This window comes from Haematobia irritans, chromosome 5, assembly GCF_050003625.1.
Source record: "Haematobia irritans isolate KBUSLIRL chromosome 5, ASM5000362v1, whole genome shotgun sequence".
NCBI classification, from domain to species: Eukaryota; Metazoa; Arthropoda; class Insecta; order Diptera; family Muscidae; genus Haematobia; species Haematobia irritans.
The window spans coordinates 118,964,859-118,983,694 of NC_134401.1; the positions used below are offsets into that span (position 1 = coordinate 118,964,859).

At 30.6% G+C, this 18,836-nt stretch overlaps 1 protein-coding gene across 1 annotated transcript; it reads left to right on the forward strand.

Moving 5' to 3' along the window:
* The first annotated feature begins 465 nt into the window (after positions 1 to 465).
* LOC142240513 (acidic mammalian chitinase-like) lies at positions 466 to 14,683 on the forward strand. The gene is made up of 5 exons (XM_075312209.1): positions 466 to 653; positions 724 to 900; positions 4,075 to 4,345; positions 4,420 to 4,637; positions 13,941 to 14,683. Exons 1-5 carry the CDS (start codon positions 590 to 592, stop codon positions 14,588 to 14,590), a joined length of 1,380 nt encoding a protein of 459 aa, XP_075168324.1. The 5' UTR covers positions 466 to 589; the 3' UTR covers positions 14,591 to 14,683.
* Positions 14,684 to 18,836: the final 4,153 nt, after the last annotated feature.

Consider the following 18,836-nt stretch of genomic DNA (forward strand, 5'->3'; position numbering starts at 1 on the left):
TTGTATTTCTATAGAAAATTTAGGCAAAATTTTATTTCTATAGAAAATTTTGTTAGAATTGTATTTCTATAGAAAATTTTGGCAACATTTTATTTTTATAGAAGATTTTGCAAAATTTTAGTAATAAGATTCGATCAGGCCGAATTTTTGCCCGTATATACTTGTTTACCTATGAGCGTAAGACTACGTTGGGAGTAGAGTATTTGTGGTGTCATTCTGCCTGACTTTTGTTTTGCTTTAGGGTGAATATATCATTTGCTGTGAATTAAATTGTGTACTTTTCAAATTGTTTATTTGTTTTAATTATATATTTATTAGATAAAACGTTTTGATAAACAAAAACATAGATTTCGCTTGAATTAAGTATATAGACCAGCAAGGTTTCCTCGGAAATTTTAAATCAACAAAATAATGGCTCGTGCATTCGCAATAGGCCAAAATAATAGAAATTGTGTTTCATATCACATCTTTTTATTAAATCTCCTTCAAGAAAGAAGCATAGGCAAAGTATTTAAATGCTTGCTAAATGCAAATTTATTGTCAATTAAATCTCATTTGAATTAGGGAAAGGAAGTAAAAAATTTTAAAAATGTTAAAATTTGCATATATTTTAGCCACGATTTTGTGCCCAACAATTACGGCTGTTGCAAATAGTATGTTTTTTATTTTCAAAAAACTTTTGTTTTTTTTTATTAAGAAAATTCATTCATTCATCATCCTCAGGTAAAATCATAAATTGCTATTTTGGCACTTGGGCCAAATATCGACCGGGTAATGGGAAATTTGAACCTGAGAACATTGATGCAAGTCTTTGTACCCATTTGAGCTACTCGTTCTTTGGTATCAATGACTATAATGGTGAATTTAGGATGTTGGATTCTTGGCTTGATTTGAATGAGGGTAAGTTTTAAACAAAAAAATTAAATATTAATTGAAATACAAATTAGAAAATCGAAAATTGAAATTGAGTAAAGGGCGGTCCAAATATAATGTCCGATATCAAAGAACTTTCTCTATTGATCGATATAAACTACATTTGGCATAGTTCCTTTTGGATCTAAAATGTCTTAAAAATTACACTGAAAAAAACAGTGAACCCACCAGGAAAGGAAGATTTAGTTAATTAAAAAAAAATTAGATTAATTTTACAAATTTTTAACTAAACTGTATTAAAAACACAGATATCACGCCAATTTCACAAAACTAAGTAAATAATTTTCGACAAATTCAAGAAAATTTATTACACATAATTCATTTTTTTCGCTGTTAAAGAAAATTTCGAAGTTTGAAGGAAAAAATTGGAGTTCAAAATTGCAAAAATGTCTTTATACGAAGTTTATGATGGGCCCGATATTTTGGGGGAGACACGAATTTGGTTAATCTTTATGCTTCGTTTGTGTATAATTGTTTCCTCTGTTTTAGCTAATTTAACTAACGTACAAAAAAATATTAAAGTCATGGAAACTTTCTTAAAACGTAATAGTTCCATGAACTAAAATAGACTTAAATCGGCTTTAGTGAAATATAGGGTTCACTTTTTTTGAGTGTACCACAGCTCTTTACGAACTTAATATCGGATAAATATTGCGGCTTCCATAAACTAAACAATCAAATCGGGGGATCGGTCTATATGGACGCAATATCAAAATATGGACAAAAAAATTGGCTAAAAATGGTGGTGTCTATATATTTCTAGCCTAATATGAAAAACCGGTACGGGATTTTTTTCTAGAGACCGCCTCCAACCTTCCGTGAAAATGTTGACAATGTCGTTGAACTTTTCTTCAAGGTTCAAAATGTCGTGCCAGGGGTGCTCCCAACTAAATATCGAGAAATAAGGTAGAGGATCTTTGTCTAGTGGCCACCCCTTGGATTTGCGGAAAATTTTGAAGGAAATCAGAGAACTTAAGCCAAATTTTCAAAAAGTCGGGGAAAGGGCCAGGCCCATTCTCGTTCAAATACTCAGATACCCCATATTCTGGTGGCATCCCCTTGCCTTCGAGGAAATTAGGGAACTTAAGCGAAATTTATAAAATATCGGGGAAAAGGTGAGGTCCCCATCGCCGTCCAAATATCAAATAATCAGATACCCCATATTAATTTCATGACCTCCCCAACGTCCTCTATAAATTTCAAGTTTTATTAGTTTTAGATTTCTTCCTTTTTCTAGAATTTTCATTTGGTGATTGTAAAGCCAAGTTAGATGAATTATCCAGAATGTTCTTAAATTCGGAAAAGGTTTGTTTTTTTCTGTGTACTTTAAAGAAGTTGGGCAAAGGGGTGGTCCCCCTCCCCAACAAAATATCCAAAAATAAAGCAGCGGATCTTTACCGACACGCAACTTCCAACCTTCCCTGAAAATATCGCAGAACTTAGTTTCAAACAAGTATATATGGCCGTAAGTTCGGCCAGGCCGAATCTTATGTACCCTCCAGAAAAGTTTCTACGCGATCCATGGTGGTTTTCTAAATTGTGAGTTAGTCCATACGTGGTATATAGACAAAAAAGGTATGTGTAGATAAGTCTACAAATAATTACGAATCGATATGGACTTTTGCACGGTACGTAGGGAGCCAGAATTGAAATATGGGGGCTATATACAATTATGAACTTGATATGGACCAATTTTTGTGTGATTGGGGATCGATTTATCTGAGGGCTATATATAACTATAGACCGATATGGACCTAGTTAGGCATGGTTGTTAACGGCCATATACTAGCACAATGTTCCAAATTTCAACTGACTCGGATGAAATTTGCTTCTGCAAGAGGCTCCAAAACCAAATCTCGGGATCGGTTTATATGGGGGCTATATATGATTATGGACTGATATGGACCACTTTTGGCATGGTTGTTAAATATCATATACTACCACCACGTACCAAATTTCAACCAGATCGGATGAATTTTGCTTCTCCAAAAGGCACCGGAGGTCAAATCTGGGGATCGGTTTATATGGAGGCTATATATAATTATGGACTGATATGAACCAATTCCTGCATGGTTGTTGGATACCATATACTACAATCACGTACCAAATTTCAACTCCGGAGGTCAAATCTGGGGATCGGTTTATATGGGGGCTATATATAATTATGGACCGATTTCGACCAATTTTTGCATGGGTGTTTGAGGCCATATACTAACACCATGTACCAAATTTCAGCCGGATCGGATGAAATTTCCTTCTCTTAGAGGCTCCGCAAGCCAAATCTGGGGATCGGTTTATATGGGGGCTATATATAATTATGGACCGATGTGGACCAATTTTTGCATGGTCATTAGAGACCATATACTAACACCATGTACCAAATTTCAGCCGGAACGGATGCAATTTGCTTCTCTTAGAGGCTCCGCAAGTCAAATCGGGGGATCGGTTTATATGGGTGCTATATATAATTATTGACCGATGTGGACCAATTTTTGCATAGTTGTTAGAGACCATCTACTAACACCATGTACCAAGTTTCAGCCGGATCGGATGAAATGTTCGTTTTATATGGGGGCTATATATAATTATGAACCGATGTGGACCAATTTTTGCATGGTTGTTAAGGGCCATATACTAACACCATGTACCAAATCCCAGCCGGATCGGATGAAATTTGCTTCTCTTAGAGGGTCTGCAAGCCAAATTTGGGGGTCCGTTTATATGGGGGCTATACGTAAAAGTGGACGATATGGCCCATTTACAATACCATCCGACCTACATCAATAACAACTACTTGTGCCAAGTTTCAAGTCGATAGCTTGTTTCGTTCGGAAGTTAGCGTGATTTCAACAGACGGACGGACATGCTCAGATCGACTCAGAATTTCACCACGACCCAGAATATATATACTTTATGGGGTCTTAGAGCAATATTTCGTTGTGTTACAAACGGAATGACAAAGTTAATATACCCCCATCCTATGGTGGAGGGTATAAAAATCGGTAAAACAGCCGGTTTAGCCATTTCCGAGCTTACCCGATACATACAAATAAATAAACAAACATAATTCGAATTATATATATTTCTATATTTAAATCAAAAGTAAGACAAATTAATCAAGGTTCCCATTACCATTTTAAGGTCTAATAAAACGCACGATAGCCTTGAAAACTTCCAATCCAAATTTGAAAGTATTAGCCGTTATTGGTGGTTGGCTTGAGGGTTCCGTTAAATATTCCCAAATGGCGGCTGATCCTATAAAACGAAGCAATTTCATACAATCATCATTGGCCTTCATTAAGCAGCATGGTTTCGATGGCCTAGATTTGGATTGGGAATATCCATCAAAGCGAGGAGGTTTAGCTGTGGATAAAGAAAATTTTGTAACTCTATTGAAAGAATTGAAAGAAGCGTAAGTTGAGACACTCCCTAGTTGTTTTTTTTTTTCTATTAAATTTAGAAATTTTATTTTTCCTTATGTTCCAGCCTAGCTTCACGTAATTTGTTATTGGGTATTGCTGTTGGAGCTTCCGCTGAAACTGCCGCAATGTCCTATGATATACCGAACATTTCAAAATATGTGGATTTTATCAATGTCATGACCTATGATTTGCAACCCCAAGGCATTTTGGGATTCAATGCTCCACTCAGGGGACAAAGTCCCAACAATGTTGAAGACTGTATTAATTATTGGCTGATGAATGGTAAGTGGTAATGGAAGAGTAAGACAAGTAAAAATGTAGCTGATTTCAGTCAGGCCAAAGCTCATGCAAAAAGCTACGAATGTCCGTTTCTCTGTTGGTTTTAAATACGCTACAGCATTGAATAATCGAGCTATTGTTTTGAAGTTCGAAAATAGTCGATATCGATCCAGGTCCAGAGATATTAAGAGTCCCCATAAACCTGCTTCATATCAGTCCATGTTTAGCTCAATGACAAGGGACCTAGTCCGAACAGCGTTCCACATTGCGGTGAAACCACTTAGAGAAGATATGAAACGCTTAGAAAAGTCGCCAGCATTACTAAGAGGGAAAAACTATCGCGGAAAAACTTTTTGGTGTTCAGCCGAAACTGGGGTTGAACCCACGACCCTATGTATGCAAGGCGGACATGCTAACCATTGTACCACTGTGGCTCCATTTGGTTTGTTTCTTTTCATTTTTTGCTAAGACTCTTATATAGACCGATCAACGGTTTTCATTTCTTGGGCATCTAGAGACCGCAATTAAGGGAATAGAAGCACTGTTGCTACAGTTGGTGTAATTCTACGAAAAATGGTAACTAAACGGTACTTCAATTTTCTATATAAATAAAATTCTGAAAAAATTTTCAACAGAAATAAATACAACTCAACATTTTCTATAGAATCAAATTTTTGAGAAATTTTTCTACAGAAATAAAATTTTGAGAAAATTTTCTACAGACATATACAATTTTGGTCAAATATTCTATAGAAAATTAATTTTGACCAAATTTTATTTATTTGTAGAAAATTTGGCTTATGTTCTATAGAAATCAAATTTTGACAAAATTGTCTATAGAAATAAAATTTTGACAAAATTTTTTATAGAAATAAAATTTTGACAAAATTTTCTATAGAAATAAAATTTTGGCAAAATTTTCTATAGAAATAAAATTTTGGCAAAATTTTCTATAGAAATAAAATTTTTGCAAAATTTTCTATAGAAATAAATTTTTGAAAAACTTTTCTATAGAAATAAAATTTTGGCAAAAATTTCCATAGAAATAAAATTTTGGAAAAATTTTCTATAGAAATAAAATTTTGGCAAAATTTTCTATAGAAATAAAATTTTGGCAAAATTTTCTATAGAAAAAAATTGTTAACAAAATTTTCTATGGAAATAAAATTTTGACAAAATTTTCTATAGAAATAAAAATTTTGGCAAAATTTTCTATAGAAATAAAATTTTGCCAAATTTTCTATAGAAATAAAATTTTGACAAAATTTTCCAGAGAATTAAAATTTTGACAAAATTGTCTATAGAAATAAAATTTTGACAAAATTTTCTATAGAAATAAAATTTTGACAAAATTTTCCACAGAAATAAAATTTTGACTAAATTTTCTATAGAAATAAAATGTTGACAAAATTTTCTATAGAAGTAAAATGTTGACAAAATTTTCTATAGAAATAAAATGTTGACAAATTTTTCTATAGAAGTAAAATTTTAACAAAATTTTTTATAGAAGTAAAATTTTGACAACATTCCCTATAGAAATAAAATGTTGACCAAATTTTCTATAGAAATAAAAATTTGACCAATTTTTCTTAGAAATAAAATTTGACTAAATTTTCTATGAAAATAAAATTTTGACAAAATTTTCCATAGAAATAAAATTTTGACAAAATTTTCTGTAGAAATAAAATTTTGAAAAAATTATCTATAGAAACAAGTATATAAAGTAGTAAGTTCGGCCGGGCCGAATCTTAAATACCCACCACCATGAATCAAATATTATAGTTTCCTGGGAAAATTTCAGGCGGATTTGATGACAAGCAGATCAGTTCAACCAGTACACTTCCCGAAGATAAATTTAAAGATTTTACCTATGAAGACTAGATCAGATTCTGGATTTATAAGAACCATATTTGTTTGAGTTTTAGAGGAATCGTAAACATCGTGTGCAAGTGTGCAAGAAAACGATGAAATAACGCCTTGATTTAAAATCTAACATCTGTAGATTTTTAACCCCATTATTTAAATGATTACCAGAAGTAAAATCTGGAAACTATAATTCAGTTTCAAGCAATTTTCATTATCAGTGCACATGGACCGATATTCACCATTTTCGGCACACCTCTTTATGCTCCTAAAATGGTTTCTAAAAGCCCAAGAAGTAAAATCGGGAGATCGGTCTATTTGGGAGATAAACCAAAACATGGACCAATACACGCCATTTTCGGCTCTCATATTTAAGGTCCTAAATACCTCTAGATTTTTCATTTCAGGCAAATTAGATAAAAACTACGGATTCTAGAAGCCTAAAAAATAAAATCATTTCTTGCGCACCTATTTATATTCCTAAAAACCTCCAGATTTTCGATTTCAGGCAAAGTGGACAACAATTACGGTTTCTAGAAGCTCAAAAAGTAATATCGGGAGATCGGTCTATCTGATGGCTATATCAAAACATGGATTGGATATACTCACCATTTTCGGCATACCTTTCAGCGTTGCCAGAATTGTTTCACCAAAAACCGCTAGATTTGCCCAAAAAAATAGCTAAAAAAGCAAAAAAATGCTAAAAAATAGCTAGAAAAAAAGCTAAATTTTTTTGTATCAAAAGTCACATTTTTGATTGAAATTTAACAAACTTAAAGGCTTTATTTCACTTACAATGCATATTATTGTCATTTTAATTCCACTTCTGTGAGACTGTAACAATATCTAAGGCATATTAGCTCTGTTTGCGTATTCGATACATTTTGATTACTATCACAAATTTTTTACTGGAAGTCCTTCGTTTTGTGGGAGCTACCTTCCCAACACCTCTATTTTATTTACTTGTTATTTTAAAATATTGAATGATCTAAGCATGCTTTAGATTTGGTAAAAAAATGATTTGTCATTTTTTTAAATAAAATTTTAGTTTGGATTTGAAATTGTGAAAAATTCGAAATACATTACTTTTATTTAAATTGTAGAAAATACCTATAGTTTACATTTCCCAGTAAAAACATTTTCCTTTTCTTCATGAGCTATCAAAGTGCTTTAAAAACGTGCTAACGCCAACTTAAATTTCCAAATTCAGACTCGACTTCAAGTAGAAATTATTGTATATATACGTTTTTAAAATAAAGTGTTGAAAAACATCTTCTATTTTTGAACGCTATTTTGGTTTGTGGTTAAGATGCAAAAACTCCTCACATTTAAAGACTATTTCATTAATTCTTCCTTCTTTCATGAAAACATACCCATTTTTAAGTTGAATCACTCAATTATAAGGACAAAACGACTTTATCGTCTTTTGGACAAGGAAAACAGTTTATATAAAAGAAATTCACAAATGCTATTATAACCAAAATTCGCGTTCATATTTTAAGGAGACGACAATATTTTTTCAGTGCACAAAGCTATTCACATCTACACTGAAAAAACAGTGAACCCTTTTCCATTGCAAAATGAACTAAACTGTAGTAATATTGACCATGATTTAGCCCTTAAGATTTTTTTCAACTTGTCTAGTTTATAATTTTCTTAAATTTTAGTTCATCTATAACATTGTAGTTTAGTTCATTTTTACAACACCATAAGATTTATATACACCTACCAAGTTAAAAAGTCAGTATTATTTTGGTTTACTTGCTTATTTTGTGGGAAACCCGATAATAAAAATTGGTTAACAGTCTCTTTAAAATGTCGACGACTAGACTATTTTTAAATCAATCATTCCACAGTATAGTGAAATTAAATAATTAAAGGAACAACAAACCGTTTTACTATTATGAGAATTTTCATACATTAAAATTAAACTATCTTTAAGCAAAAGTACTTTATTATAAAAACTTATGATGAAAGTTCTTAATACAATGTTTTTTGTGAATAAAAATTATGACCACGTGGAACAAGAAAGTAGTTCATTTGAACTCGCTGTTTGTACATTTTGACTTATCCGTTTTTTATTCATCGTAGGTAAATTTTTCACATATCTTGCTGGAAAAAATGGAAGCAATAATGAAAATTAACACCATGTAATGAAATATAATTTTTAATTCTTCATTTTAGCTTGTAACTTACCATATTTGGGGGCATTTTATCAAATGGTGTAAGGAATTCAACTTTTCTTTGGAAAACGTATCTCATAAAATTTGTACCGGAAACAATTGAATATATAAACTCATAAAACTGTGTTGTATCGATGTGAAGGATATAATAAAATGAATATTCTAGTTGAAAGAAAGTTTTAATATAAAACTTACCAATTCTCTATTAAATTGTACGCTGAGGGGAAATATAAAAAGTTGTCCAAATTTATTTGGGTTACTCTGAAATTAAATATTAAATAAAATTATTAAATAACTTTTCAAAAAATCTAATGAAAAAAATAATAATATGCATAAAAAACCAAATATTCTTGATATTCCTAGACAGTCATCAAAATGAAGACACGTAATTTCATTTTCGATTTAAAATGCATTTTAGTCTATTGGGAAATGGTAAATTTAAGTTATACTAATTCGACCGTTTTATGAATTTTTGTTTTATACTACTTAAAACCAAATTGAATAAGAAAATAAATTCAAGTTTGGTTCACTTTTTCGCTCACGATGAAAATTATATCGTCTTGAAATCAGCCGTAGTCAAAATGACGAAGGATGACGTTAATGTACAAAAAATAAGGATGACTGTCCAGGGTTAAAAGAAAGTTAAAGAAAACTTACCAATTCACTATTAAATTACAGGCAAAGGAGTACTAAAAATTTGTCCAAATTTTAAGGGGTTATTCTGAAATTAAATATTTATTTTTACATTAAAAATATTACATTAGTTTCCAAAAAAAATAATTAAAGAAATACTAAAATAAGGTATTAAAAACCTGTAATTTTGATGATAAAAAGGTCATAAAAACGTAAATATTCTAGTTGAAAGAAAGCCAATTTTTAAAAGAAAACTTACCAATTCTCTACCTTTTTAAATTTGTTTTAATCCGTCTGGAGTTGCTCTGAAATTACATATCGTTTTACAACAAAGAAAAACATTAAACTGGTTTCCAAAAACAAAAATAATTAACAAATAATAATATACATAAAAAATATTCTTTTCAAAAGAAAGCCATATTAAAAAAATACTTACCAATTTATGACAAAACTGTACGCTGGGATATAACAAAAATTTTCCAAATTCATCTGGAATTGAATATTAATTTTTTACATTGAATAATGAAAATTTCAATACACTTTCAATTTCAACATATTTTACTAAATATTCTTAATAACTTTTTTCTAAACTACCGATAAAATATTAATAACTTTCATTTAAAAGGTTTAATAAACAAACACCAATATATGACTCAAAAATCCAAAATATTCCATGCCTTTATATTCCCTTGTTGCATACCTACTTAAAAGATGCAACAGCCCACGCCAACGCCAACTATACAACTGAAGCATGCCAAACAAAACCAAGCAAAGCCAAAACATTCCTACAACAACAAAAACACATGTGCCTTTATTGAAAACAACACCTCATCCAGCCAAAAACCATCAACGAATAACAAACACACACACACAAGCCACTAAATGAACAAAAATAAAAACAACCCCACGCTCATGTATACACAACAAAACTCAAGTAACATCATCTTTACATTAATCACATTCCACTATTCCGATAAAGATCTCTGTACTATGCATTAGTTCATCGCATCTGCTGACAATTTACTCTAAGAATAATATTCGTAAAGGCACACCAGTTTATGAGCGATGAAACGTTTAACTTAAAATTTGCAAAATTTTCATGAAATGTTATCTACCATTTTTGACGAAAATGTCTATAAATTTAATTACATGTGAACTAAAAATATTTCATTGTGTAATTTTTTACCAACAATTATTAACTATAGGAATAGTCAGTAAGAAATTGCTATCCACTTTCAAGTTCATTTTTCGTAAAAAAATATTTTCTCATACAAAAAAATCTTATAGTAAATTGCACTTATTATTTAGAAAATACTTTACATTTCACAAGTAGTTTTATAGCATGACAAACGAATTTTTAACTACCAGTTAAGAAATTTTTTAAGGAAATTGCCATCGTATTTTGTAGGCCATGAACTAAACGATTGCTACTTAGAATTTGTAAAATTTCCTTTCGAGTAGTTAATTTTCGTTCAAGATACGAAAAATGAACTAAAATTCTGGAAAATTCTTGTAATAAATTATTGTAAAAATCTTCTTAATTTTACGAGACACTTTTTTTTCTGTGTACTATTTTAATTTAGTAATATCGTAATAACTTTAGAATATTATAATAACATAAAAAGGATAAACGAGTCAAATGATAATATTCCCAATAATTTACTGACAGTTTATCTAACAAATTTGTATGGTAATAGTAGATTTAAAGTTTACGATAACTTTTATGTATATAATGAAAAAACTTTACAACAAGGTGTATTTGCTACAAAAATGCCCGCATAATGGCTGGACTCATTATTAATTTTTCAACTGAGCTTTGAAATATGTATGTGGAAACCCTTATGCTTGCAGCAAGGCTTAGATAAAAACGCCGATTTATCCATTATTCAATAGAAACATGTCGAAAATAAAAAAAGCCAAAAAAAGCTAAAATGGTCATGAAAAAAAGCCAGAAAAAAAGCTAAAAGCTAAATGCATTTTTTTCCCGCTAAACGTCTTCAAAAATAGCCAAATCTAGCTGGAAAAAAGCTAAATTGGCAACGCTGATACCTTTTTATGGTCCTAAAATACCGCTAGATTTCCAATTTGAGGCAAGTTGGATAAAAACTACGGTTTCTATAAGCCCAAGAATAAAATCTGGAGATCGGTCTATATGGGGGCTATACAAAAACATGGTCCGATACTCATCATTTTCAGCACACCTCTTTAGGGATTTTAAAATACCTCTTGATTTCTAATTTCAGGCAAATTGGATAAAAACTACAGATTTTAGACGCCCAAGAAGTAAAAACTGGAGATCGGTCTATATGGGGGCTATAACAAAACATGGTCCGATACTCACCATTTTTAGCACACCTCTTTATGGTCCTAAAATACCTCTAGATTTCAAATTTCAACCAAATTGGATAATAACTACGGATTCTAGAAGCCCAAGAAATAAAATCGGGAAATCGGTCTATATGGGGGATATACCAAAACCTGGACCGATACTCACCATTTTTAGCACACCTCTTTATGGTCTTAAAATAACTCTAGATTTCAAATTTCAACCAAATTAACTACGGATTTAGAAGCCCAAGAATATACCTAAACATCAACTGATAGTCACCATTTTTGGCACACCTCTTTATGGTGCTAAAATACCTCTAGATTTCCAATTTCAGGGAAATTGGATAGAAACTAAGATTTTTATAAGCCCAAGAGCCCAAATCGGGAGGCAGGTTTATATGGGGACTATATCAAAACTTGGACCGATATAGCCCATCTTCGAACTTGACCTGCCTGCAGACAAAAGACGATTTTGTGCGAAATTTCAGCACGATTATTTTATTATTGAAGACTGTAGCGTGATTACAACCAACAGACAGCCAGACAGACAGATAGACAGACAGACGGACATGGCTATATCGTCTTAGAATTTCTCCCTGATCAAGAATATATATATATACTTTATATAGTCGGAAATCATATTTCGATGTGTTACAAACGGAATGACAAACTTATTATACCCCCGTCACCATTCTATGGTGGTGGGTATAATAAAATTTTGACAAAATTATCTATAGAAATAAAATTTTGACAAAATTAAAAAAAAATAAAATTTTGATCAAAGTTTCTATGGAAAGAAAATTGTGACCAAATTTTCTATAGAAAGAAATGTTTACCAAATTTCCTATAGAAATAAAATGTTGACCAAATTTTCCATAGAAGAAAATGTTGACTAAATTTTCTATAAAAATAAAATTTTGACTAAATTTTCTATGAAAATAAAATTTTGATCAAATTTTCTATAGAAATAAAATTTTGACAAAATTTTCCATAGAAATAAAATTTTGGCAAAATTTTCTATAGAAATAAAATATTGGAAAAAATTTCTATAGAAATAAAATTTTGGCAAATTTTCTATAGAAATAAAATTTTGGCAAAATATTCTATAGAAATAAAATTTTGGGAAAATTTTCTATAGAAATAAAATATTGGAAAAAATTTCTATAGAAATAAAATTTTGGAAAGTTTTCTATAGAAATAAAATTTTGACAAAATTTTCCACAGAAATAAAATTTTGACAAAATTGTCTATAGAAATAAAATTTTGACAAAATTTTCTATAGAAATAAAATTTTGACAGGATTTTCTATAGAAGTAAAATTTTGACAACATTTCCTATAGAAATAAAATTTGGACAAAATTTTCTATGAAAATAAAATTGTGATCAAATTTTCTACAGATATAAAATTAAAAAAAAATCTAGAGAAATAAAAATTAAAATCGTTTAAAATTCGGTACATTTACAATTCAAGGGATATTTATACACCCATAAAATTGTCGCTAATAGAATGGATCATTCATTCCTTCATTCGAAAAAGAAAAGAAAGAACATTTTTTCATATAACCACAAAAATTTTATGAAAACTGCAAAATAAGAATACAAGATTTTTGTTTTTAATTTGGTAGATTGTGGTAAGACTTTCTTCAACTTTCGGTAGATTATTTTTGGCACGAGTGGTGCACTTATTAGCCAAATTGACCGAAACTAGAAGTAAAATTTACCGATTTTGTTTCTCGAACTCATACAAGACATTGGGGTAAAATCTATAGTATTTAGATTTCTAATTATGTGTAAGGCGTTATTTCATCGGATTTGCTTGTACGCTTAGAGTATTTTCTGTCCAAGTAAATATTTAAACAAAATGTGGGTCAATTTTTTTTCCTTGGTTAATTTTTGAAAAATATTAATACCGCTTTTGGAAAACTGTCCTGTCGTGATACCCTATATGAGCTTAAAATGTTTGACTGTGGTGGCGAAGCCTTTTTTGAAATATTTGCCCAGTGTGACGCAATGCTTAAAATTTCTTAAAAATTCAAACAAGAATGGATCTTAAAAATCAAGAATCGGATGTAGATGTTTTAAATACAAGTTGAACCTACCTTTTTCATGGAGTGTCTCATTAAATCCAGAAATTTTATATATTTTTAAGTAATACGCTACGACCAGGGGTTTCAAAGTAAACTATGCTATTGATCCATGGTGGTGGGCAGTATGTATTTGTTTATTTTAATTTCCATACGATCCGCTCAAAACTATGCTATTTTTTGTCATCTAAATAATAAATTCTCTCTTTTTTTAGGTGCTCCTGCATCGAAACTCGTAATGGGTTTGGCTTTCTATGGACGTTCTTTCCAATTGTGGGATACAATGCAAACAACTCCTGGTTCGGCTATTTCCGGCTTGGGAGCTGCAGGACCATACACTCAAGAAAATGGCTTCTTAGGCTTCAATGAAATATGCTCCAATGAAGGTAGCTGGACCACCGTATTCGATACAACACACCGTGTCCCATATATGTACAAAGACAATCAATGGGTGGGCTATGATGATGTTCAAAGTCTAAATATGAAATTGGATTTTTTAATTACAAAAAATCTTGGAGGAGCTATGATCTGGTCTATTGAAACTGATGATTTTCGTGGACATTGTGGCGGTGGGCAATTTCCTTTATTAAATGCCATTAACAAAAAATTGATAAGGAGTGGACAAACTTCATCAACGCAACCAAGTACTACCACTTTGAAGCCATACTCAACAAGTACAACAACAAAGTCTCCATCTTCATTGGACTGCGAAAGGGATGGTTTCTTTGTCCATCCCATTGATTGTACCAGATACTATAGATGTGTGACAGGTATTCGATATGATTTTATATGTCCCGCTGGTTTGCATTTTGATGAACATTCATCAAATTGCGTATGGCCAGATGAAAGTAATTGTGGTAACTGAAAGAGATTTAATATAAAATTATTGAAGTGAAAATTTAATCCAAATGTATATGGGAGATTCAAAAATTGTATAATAAAATTTTATAAAAACCAATGTATAACCTGATTTTAAATACTCATAAAAATTAAATACTCAAAATTGTCTACAGAAATAAAATTTTGACAAAATTTTCTATAGAAAGAAAATTTACACAAAATTTTCTTTGAAAATATAATTTAGACAACATTTTCTATAGAAATAAAATTTTGATAAATTTTTCTATACAAATAAAATTTTGACAAATTTTTCTATAGAAATAACAAAACGAATGGAAATAAAATTTTGACAAAATTTTCTATAGAAATAAAATTTTGACAAAAATTTCTATAGAAATAAAATTTTGGCAAAATTTCTATAGAAATAAAATCTTAACAACATTTTGTATAGAAATACAATTTTTACAAAATTTTCTATAGAAATAAAATTTTGACAACATTTTCTATAAAAAAAAGTTTTGAAAAAATATTCTATAGAAATAAAATTCTGACAAAATTTTCTATAGAAATAAAACTTTGACAAAATTTTCTATAGAAATAAAATGTTGAAAAAATTTTCTATAGAAATAAAATTTTGACAAAATTTTCTTTAAAAATTTAGATAAAATTTTCTTTAGAAATAAAATCTTAACAACATTTTCTATAGAAATAAAATTTTGACAAAATTTTCTATAGAAATAAAATTTTGACAAACTTTTCTATAAAAATAAAGTTTTGAAAAATATTCTATAGAAATAAAATTCTGACAACATTTTCTATAGAAATAAAATTTTAACAAAATTTTCTGTAGAAATAAAATTTTGACAAAATTTTCTATAAAAATAAAGTTTTGAAAAATAGTCTATAGAAATAAAATTTTGACAAAATTTTCTATAGAAATAAAATTTTGTTGTTTTTGATTTCAGCTTAAAACCATCCCAGCAAAACAATTTGGAAGTTCTTCTTAAAGCACAACTTTAAAAGCACTTCCAAAAATGTCCTCCCAAAGATGTTCTTTATTTGAACTGCACAGGAAGTTCATTTGAGTAAATTGTTTATAACTCGTTTTTTTCATATTTTCAATGGAAAATTTAAAATTTTATTGTTTCAAATGGGTTAAAAACAGATTAAAAATTAATAAAATAGTGCAAATTATTTAAATTTTGCGAAAAAATGCTAAATCCTTTCTAGAAAAATTGCGTCTAGGCCCCCTTCAACCTCCAGGTCCAGGAAGGGGGCCGCCCTTTTTTAAAGTACAGTGACAAAACTAAAATTTGTGGACTTTCTGAAATTTTACTAAGAACTTGGGAGAGATTATGAAATTTATATGAGGTATATGATTTTTTAATATTTGGACGGGGAAAAATAAAAGGGCACATAGAGACCAGAGAATGAAGCCGCCGAGTCGCGCCGCCGATTTTAGCCGTCGCCGACCCGTTTTTAGCAGTCGATGCCGCCGCCGAATATGTCGACTCATCTCGACTCAAATTTAGCCGCCAATTAATCTAAAATATTGATTTATATCAGAAAAATTTAATAATATTTGTTATAGTTTTTGCCAAAATTTTGAACTTTCCACTTTCAATCAATTAGTATTAAGTTGCTATAATAGTTTTACAAAAATTTAGCTCAACAAATTTGAATGAAATGTAAATTTGATTGTAAGATTGGTTGTACAACTAATCTCATCACAATTCGGAAAACTTCAAATTGATTTTATAATAGATAATTTTGCGCCGCCGAACAGACAATTTTTTATCGGCTTAGCCGTCAAGCCGCCGCCGCCGGAGGCAAAAATTTAGTGTTAGCCGCCGCCGACAAAAATGGGTCGGCTTCATTCTCTGATAGAGACCTCTTTTCTCCTCAAGTACATACCGTGAAACAATTAAATTTTACCAATTTATTTGAAATTTACAGAGGATGTGGGGTAGGTTATATTATTATAATGGATATCTGATTTTCTGATATTCGGAAGGGAAGAGGTACCTCCCCTTGCGGTTTTCTGGGACTTCTACACAATATACGCTCTATCATTTTTCGATATTGGGACGGGGAGGGAGACCTCCTGCAAAACTGAAAAAATAGAATTCTCGAGTTTACTCGAAATTTACAAAGGCCATATGAAATCAATATGGTGTACTTGATTTTTGGGTATTTGGACGGGAACCTTCTCTTTGCCCCACACTATGAAACTTGAAGGAACGTTTTTGGATTTTCTTCGAATTTTCAAAGAAAATGACGTCCCTTTACAAAAAACAGAGCAAAATCTAACCTTCTCCTATTTACTTGAAATTTAGAGAAGATGATTAAGGGGAAGGGGAAGAGTGAAGTTGTGTTGTTTGTGAAATGCATACACGCACAGAAAAAACATGTTTGGACATGGTTGCCGCATCCATTTAATGCTTATTTAGAGTATTTAATTGTCGCGAAAACCATGTATTTTGTCTTTGTAAAAATAATTTTCGAGCGGAGAAAAATATATGTTGGCAATAAGCATTTAAATGGTTCTCAAATGCCGCAAACATGTTCTATTATATAAATGATAGATTTTGAGACCATTATATGGTCAGGAAAATCATGTACCTGACCATTCAATTTTTTTTACTTTTTTGCAAAGAAAAAAGTATTTTTATAGTTTACGTATAGACATGTATACAACCATTACACTGCCATAAAGACCATGTACATTGTTTTCGTGACCATTTAATTTTTTAATTTTTTTGCAGCGACAAGAATTTTATAAAAACATTGAGCAGGTACACACGATTTTCATTTTGCGCGTCAGTCGTGTGTTGATTGTTTCTTGGAATGGACGGAGAATACGGAATTATTGTGTTTTGTGTTAATTTATTTATTCAGAAATGGCACGTGGTTTTATGTGAATACAAAAAAGGAAAGTGTAATTGAAAAAAATATACCTGGTTTTTGTTCTGCATTTTGATATATGGTATAATTTATTTTTATTTGCAGTTACATGATGTCTGCGTTTGTACATTTGATGGGCACGAAGTAAATATGGAATGATTACTTATTGTTGAAATTGAACCAAACTAGAGTGTGTAAAAATATGTGAAGTTTGCTTGCACAACATTATAAATATAAATAAACAATGAATTAGTTTATAAATAAATAAAAACAAATAAATAAAGTTGATTTTGTGTTTTCTTTTCTCAAGTGGCGTCCTTTTTTCGACGACGAAAAAAGTTTTTTCATAAAAATCAAAACATTTTAGGTTGTGACCATGTTCTTTTAACTAGAAGAAAAACATTTTTGTCGAATAACATAACATTTTAGATCGTGACCATTGTCTTTTAATGGAAACAAAATTCTTTTTATCAATATAATAACATTTTAGATGAGGACAATTGTATTTTTCTTAGAACCATGTTCACTGAGCCAACATGGTTGCAGGTTAAAATGTTACATGGTCGCCGCAAAAATAGCTGCTATCATATTATTTTGCTCTTCGAATATGATTGTGGCAATCATGTTTCTTCTCTGCGTGTATAAAGTACGTGAATTTACGATATCTCGTCGGGGAGGAGCGAAGGAGGGGGTTTACCCTTTGTCTGATTTTTTGAAAGTAGAAAGTAGAGGATTGTCGATAAATGGGAACTCGGTACATAATTTTATGATTTTTCCCACAGGCTTCTTCCAGACATTTTTAAGTAAAACAAGTATATACGGCCGTAAGTTCGGCTAGGCCGAATCTTATGTACCCTCCACCATGGATTGCATAGAAACTTGTACTAAAGACTGTCCATACGGGGTATATATTAAACAAAAAAGGCCGGGTCGGACCAATTTTGCTCCTCCAATAGCTCCGGAAGTCAAATCTGGGGATCGGTTTAAATGGGGGTTATATACACGCAGAGAAGAAACATGATTGTCACAATCATATTTGAAGAGCAAAATAATATGATAGGAGCTATTTTTGCGGCGACCATGTAACATTTTAACCTGCAACCATGTTGGCTCAGTGAACATGGTTCTAAGAAAAATATAATTGTCCTCATCTAAAATGTTATTATATTGATAAAAAGAATTTTGTTTGAATGAAAAGACAATGGTCACGATTTAAAATGTTATGGTATTCATTAAAAATGTTTTTCTCCTAGTTAAAAGAACATGGTCACAACCTAAAATGTTTTGATCTTTATGAAAAAACTTTTTTCATCGTCGAAAAAAGGACGCCACTTGAGAAAAGAAAACACAAAATTAACTTTATTTGT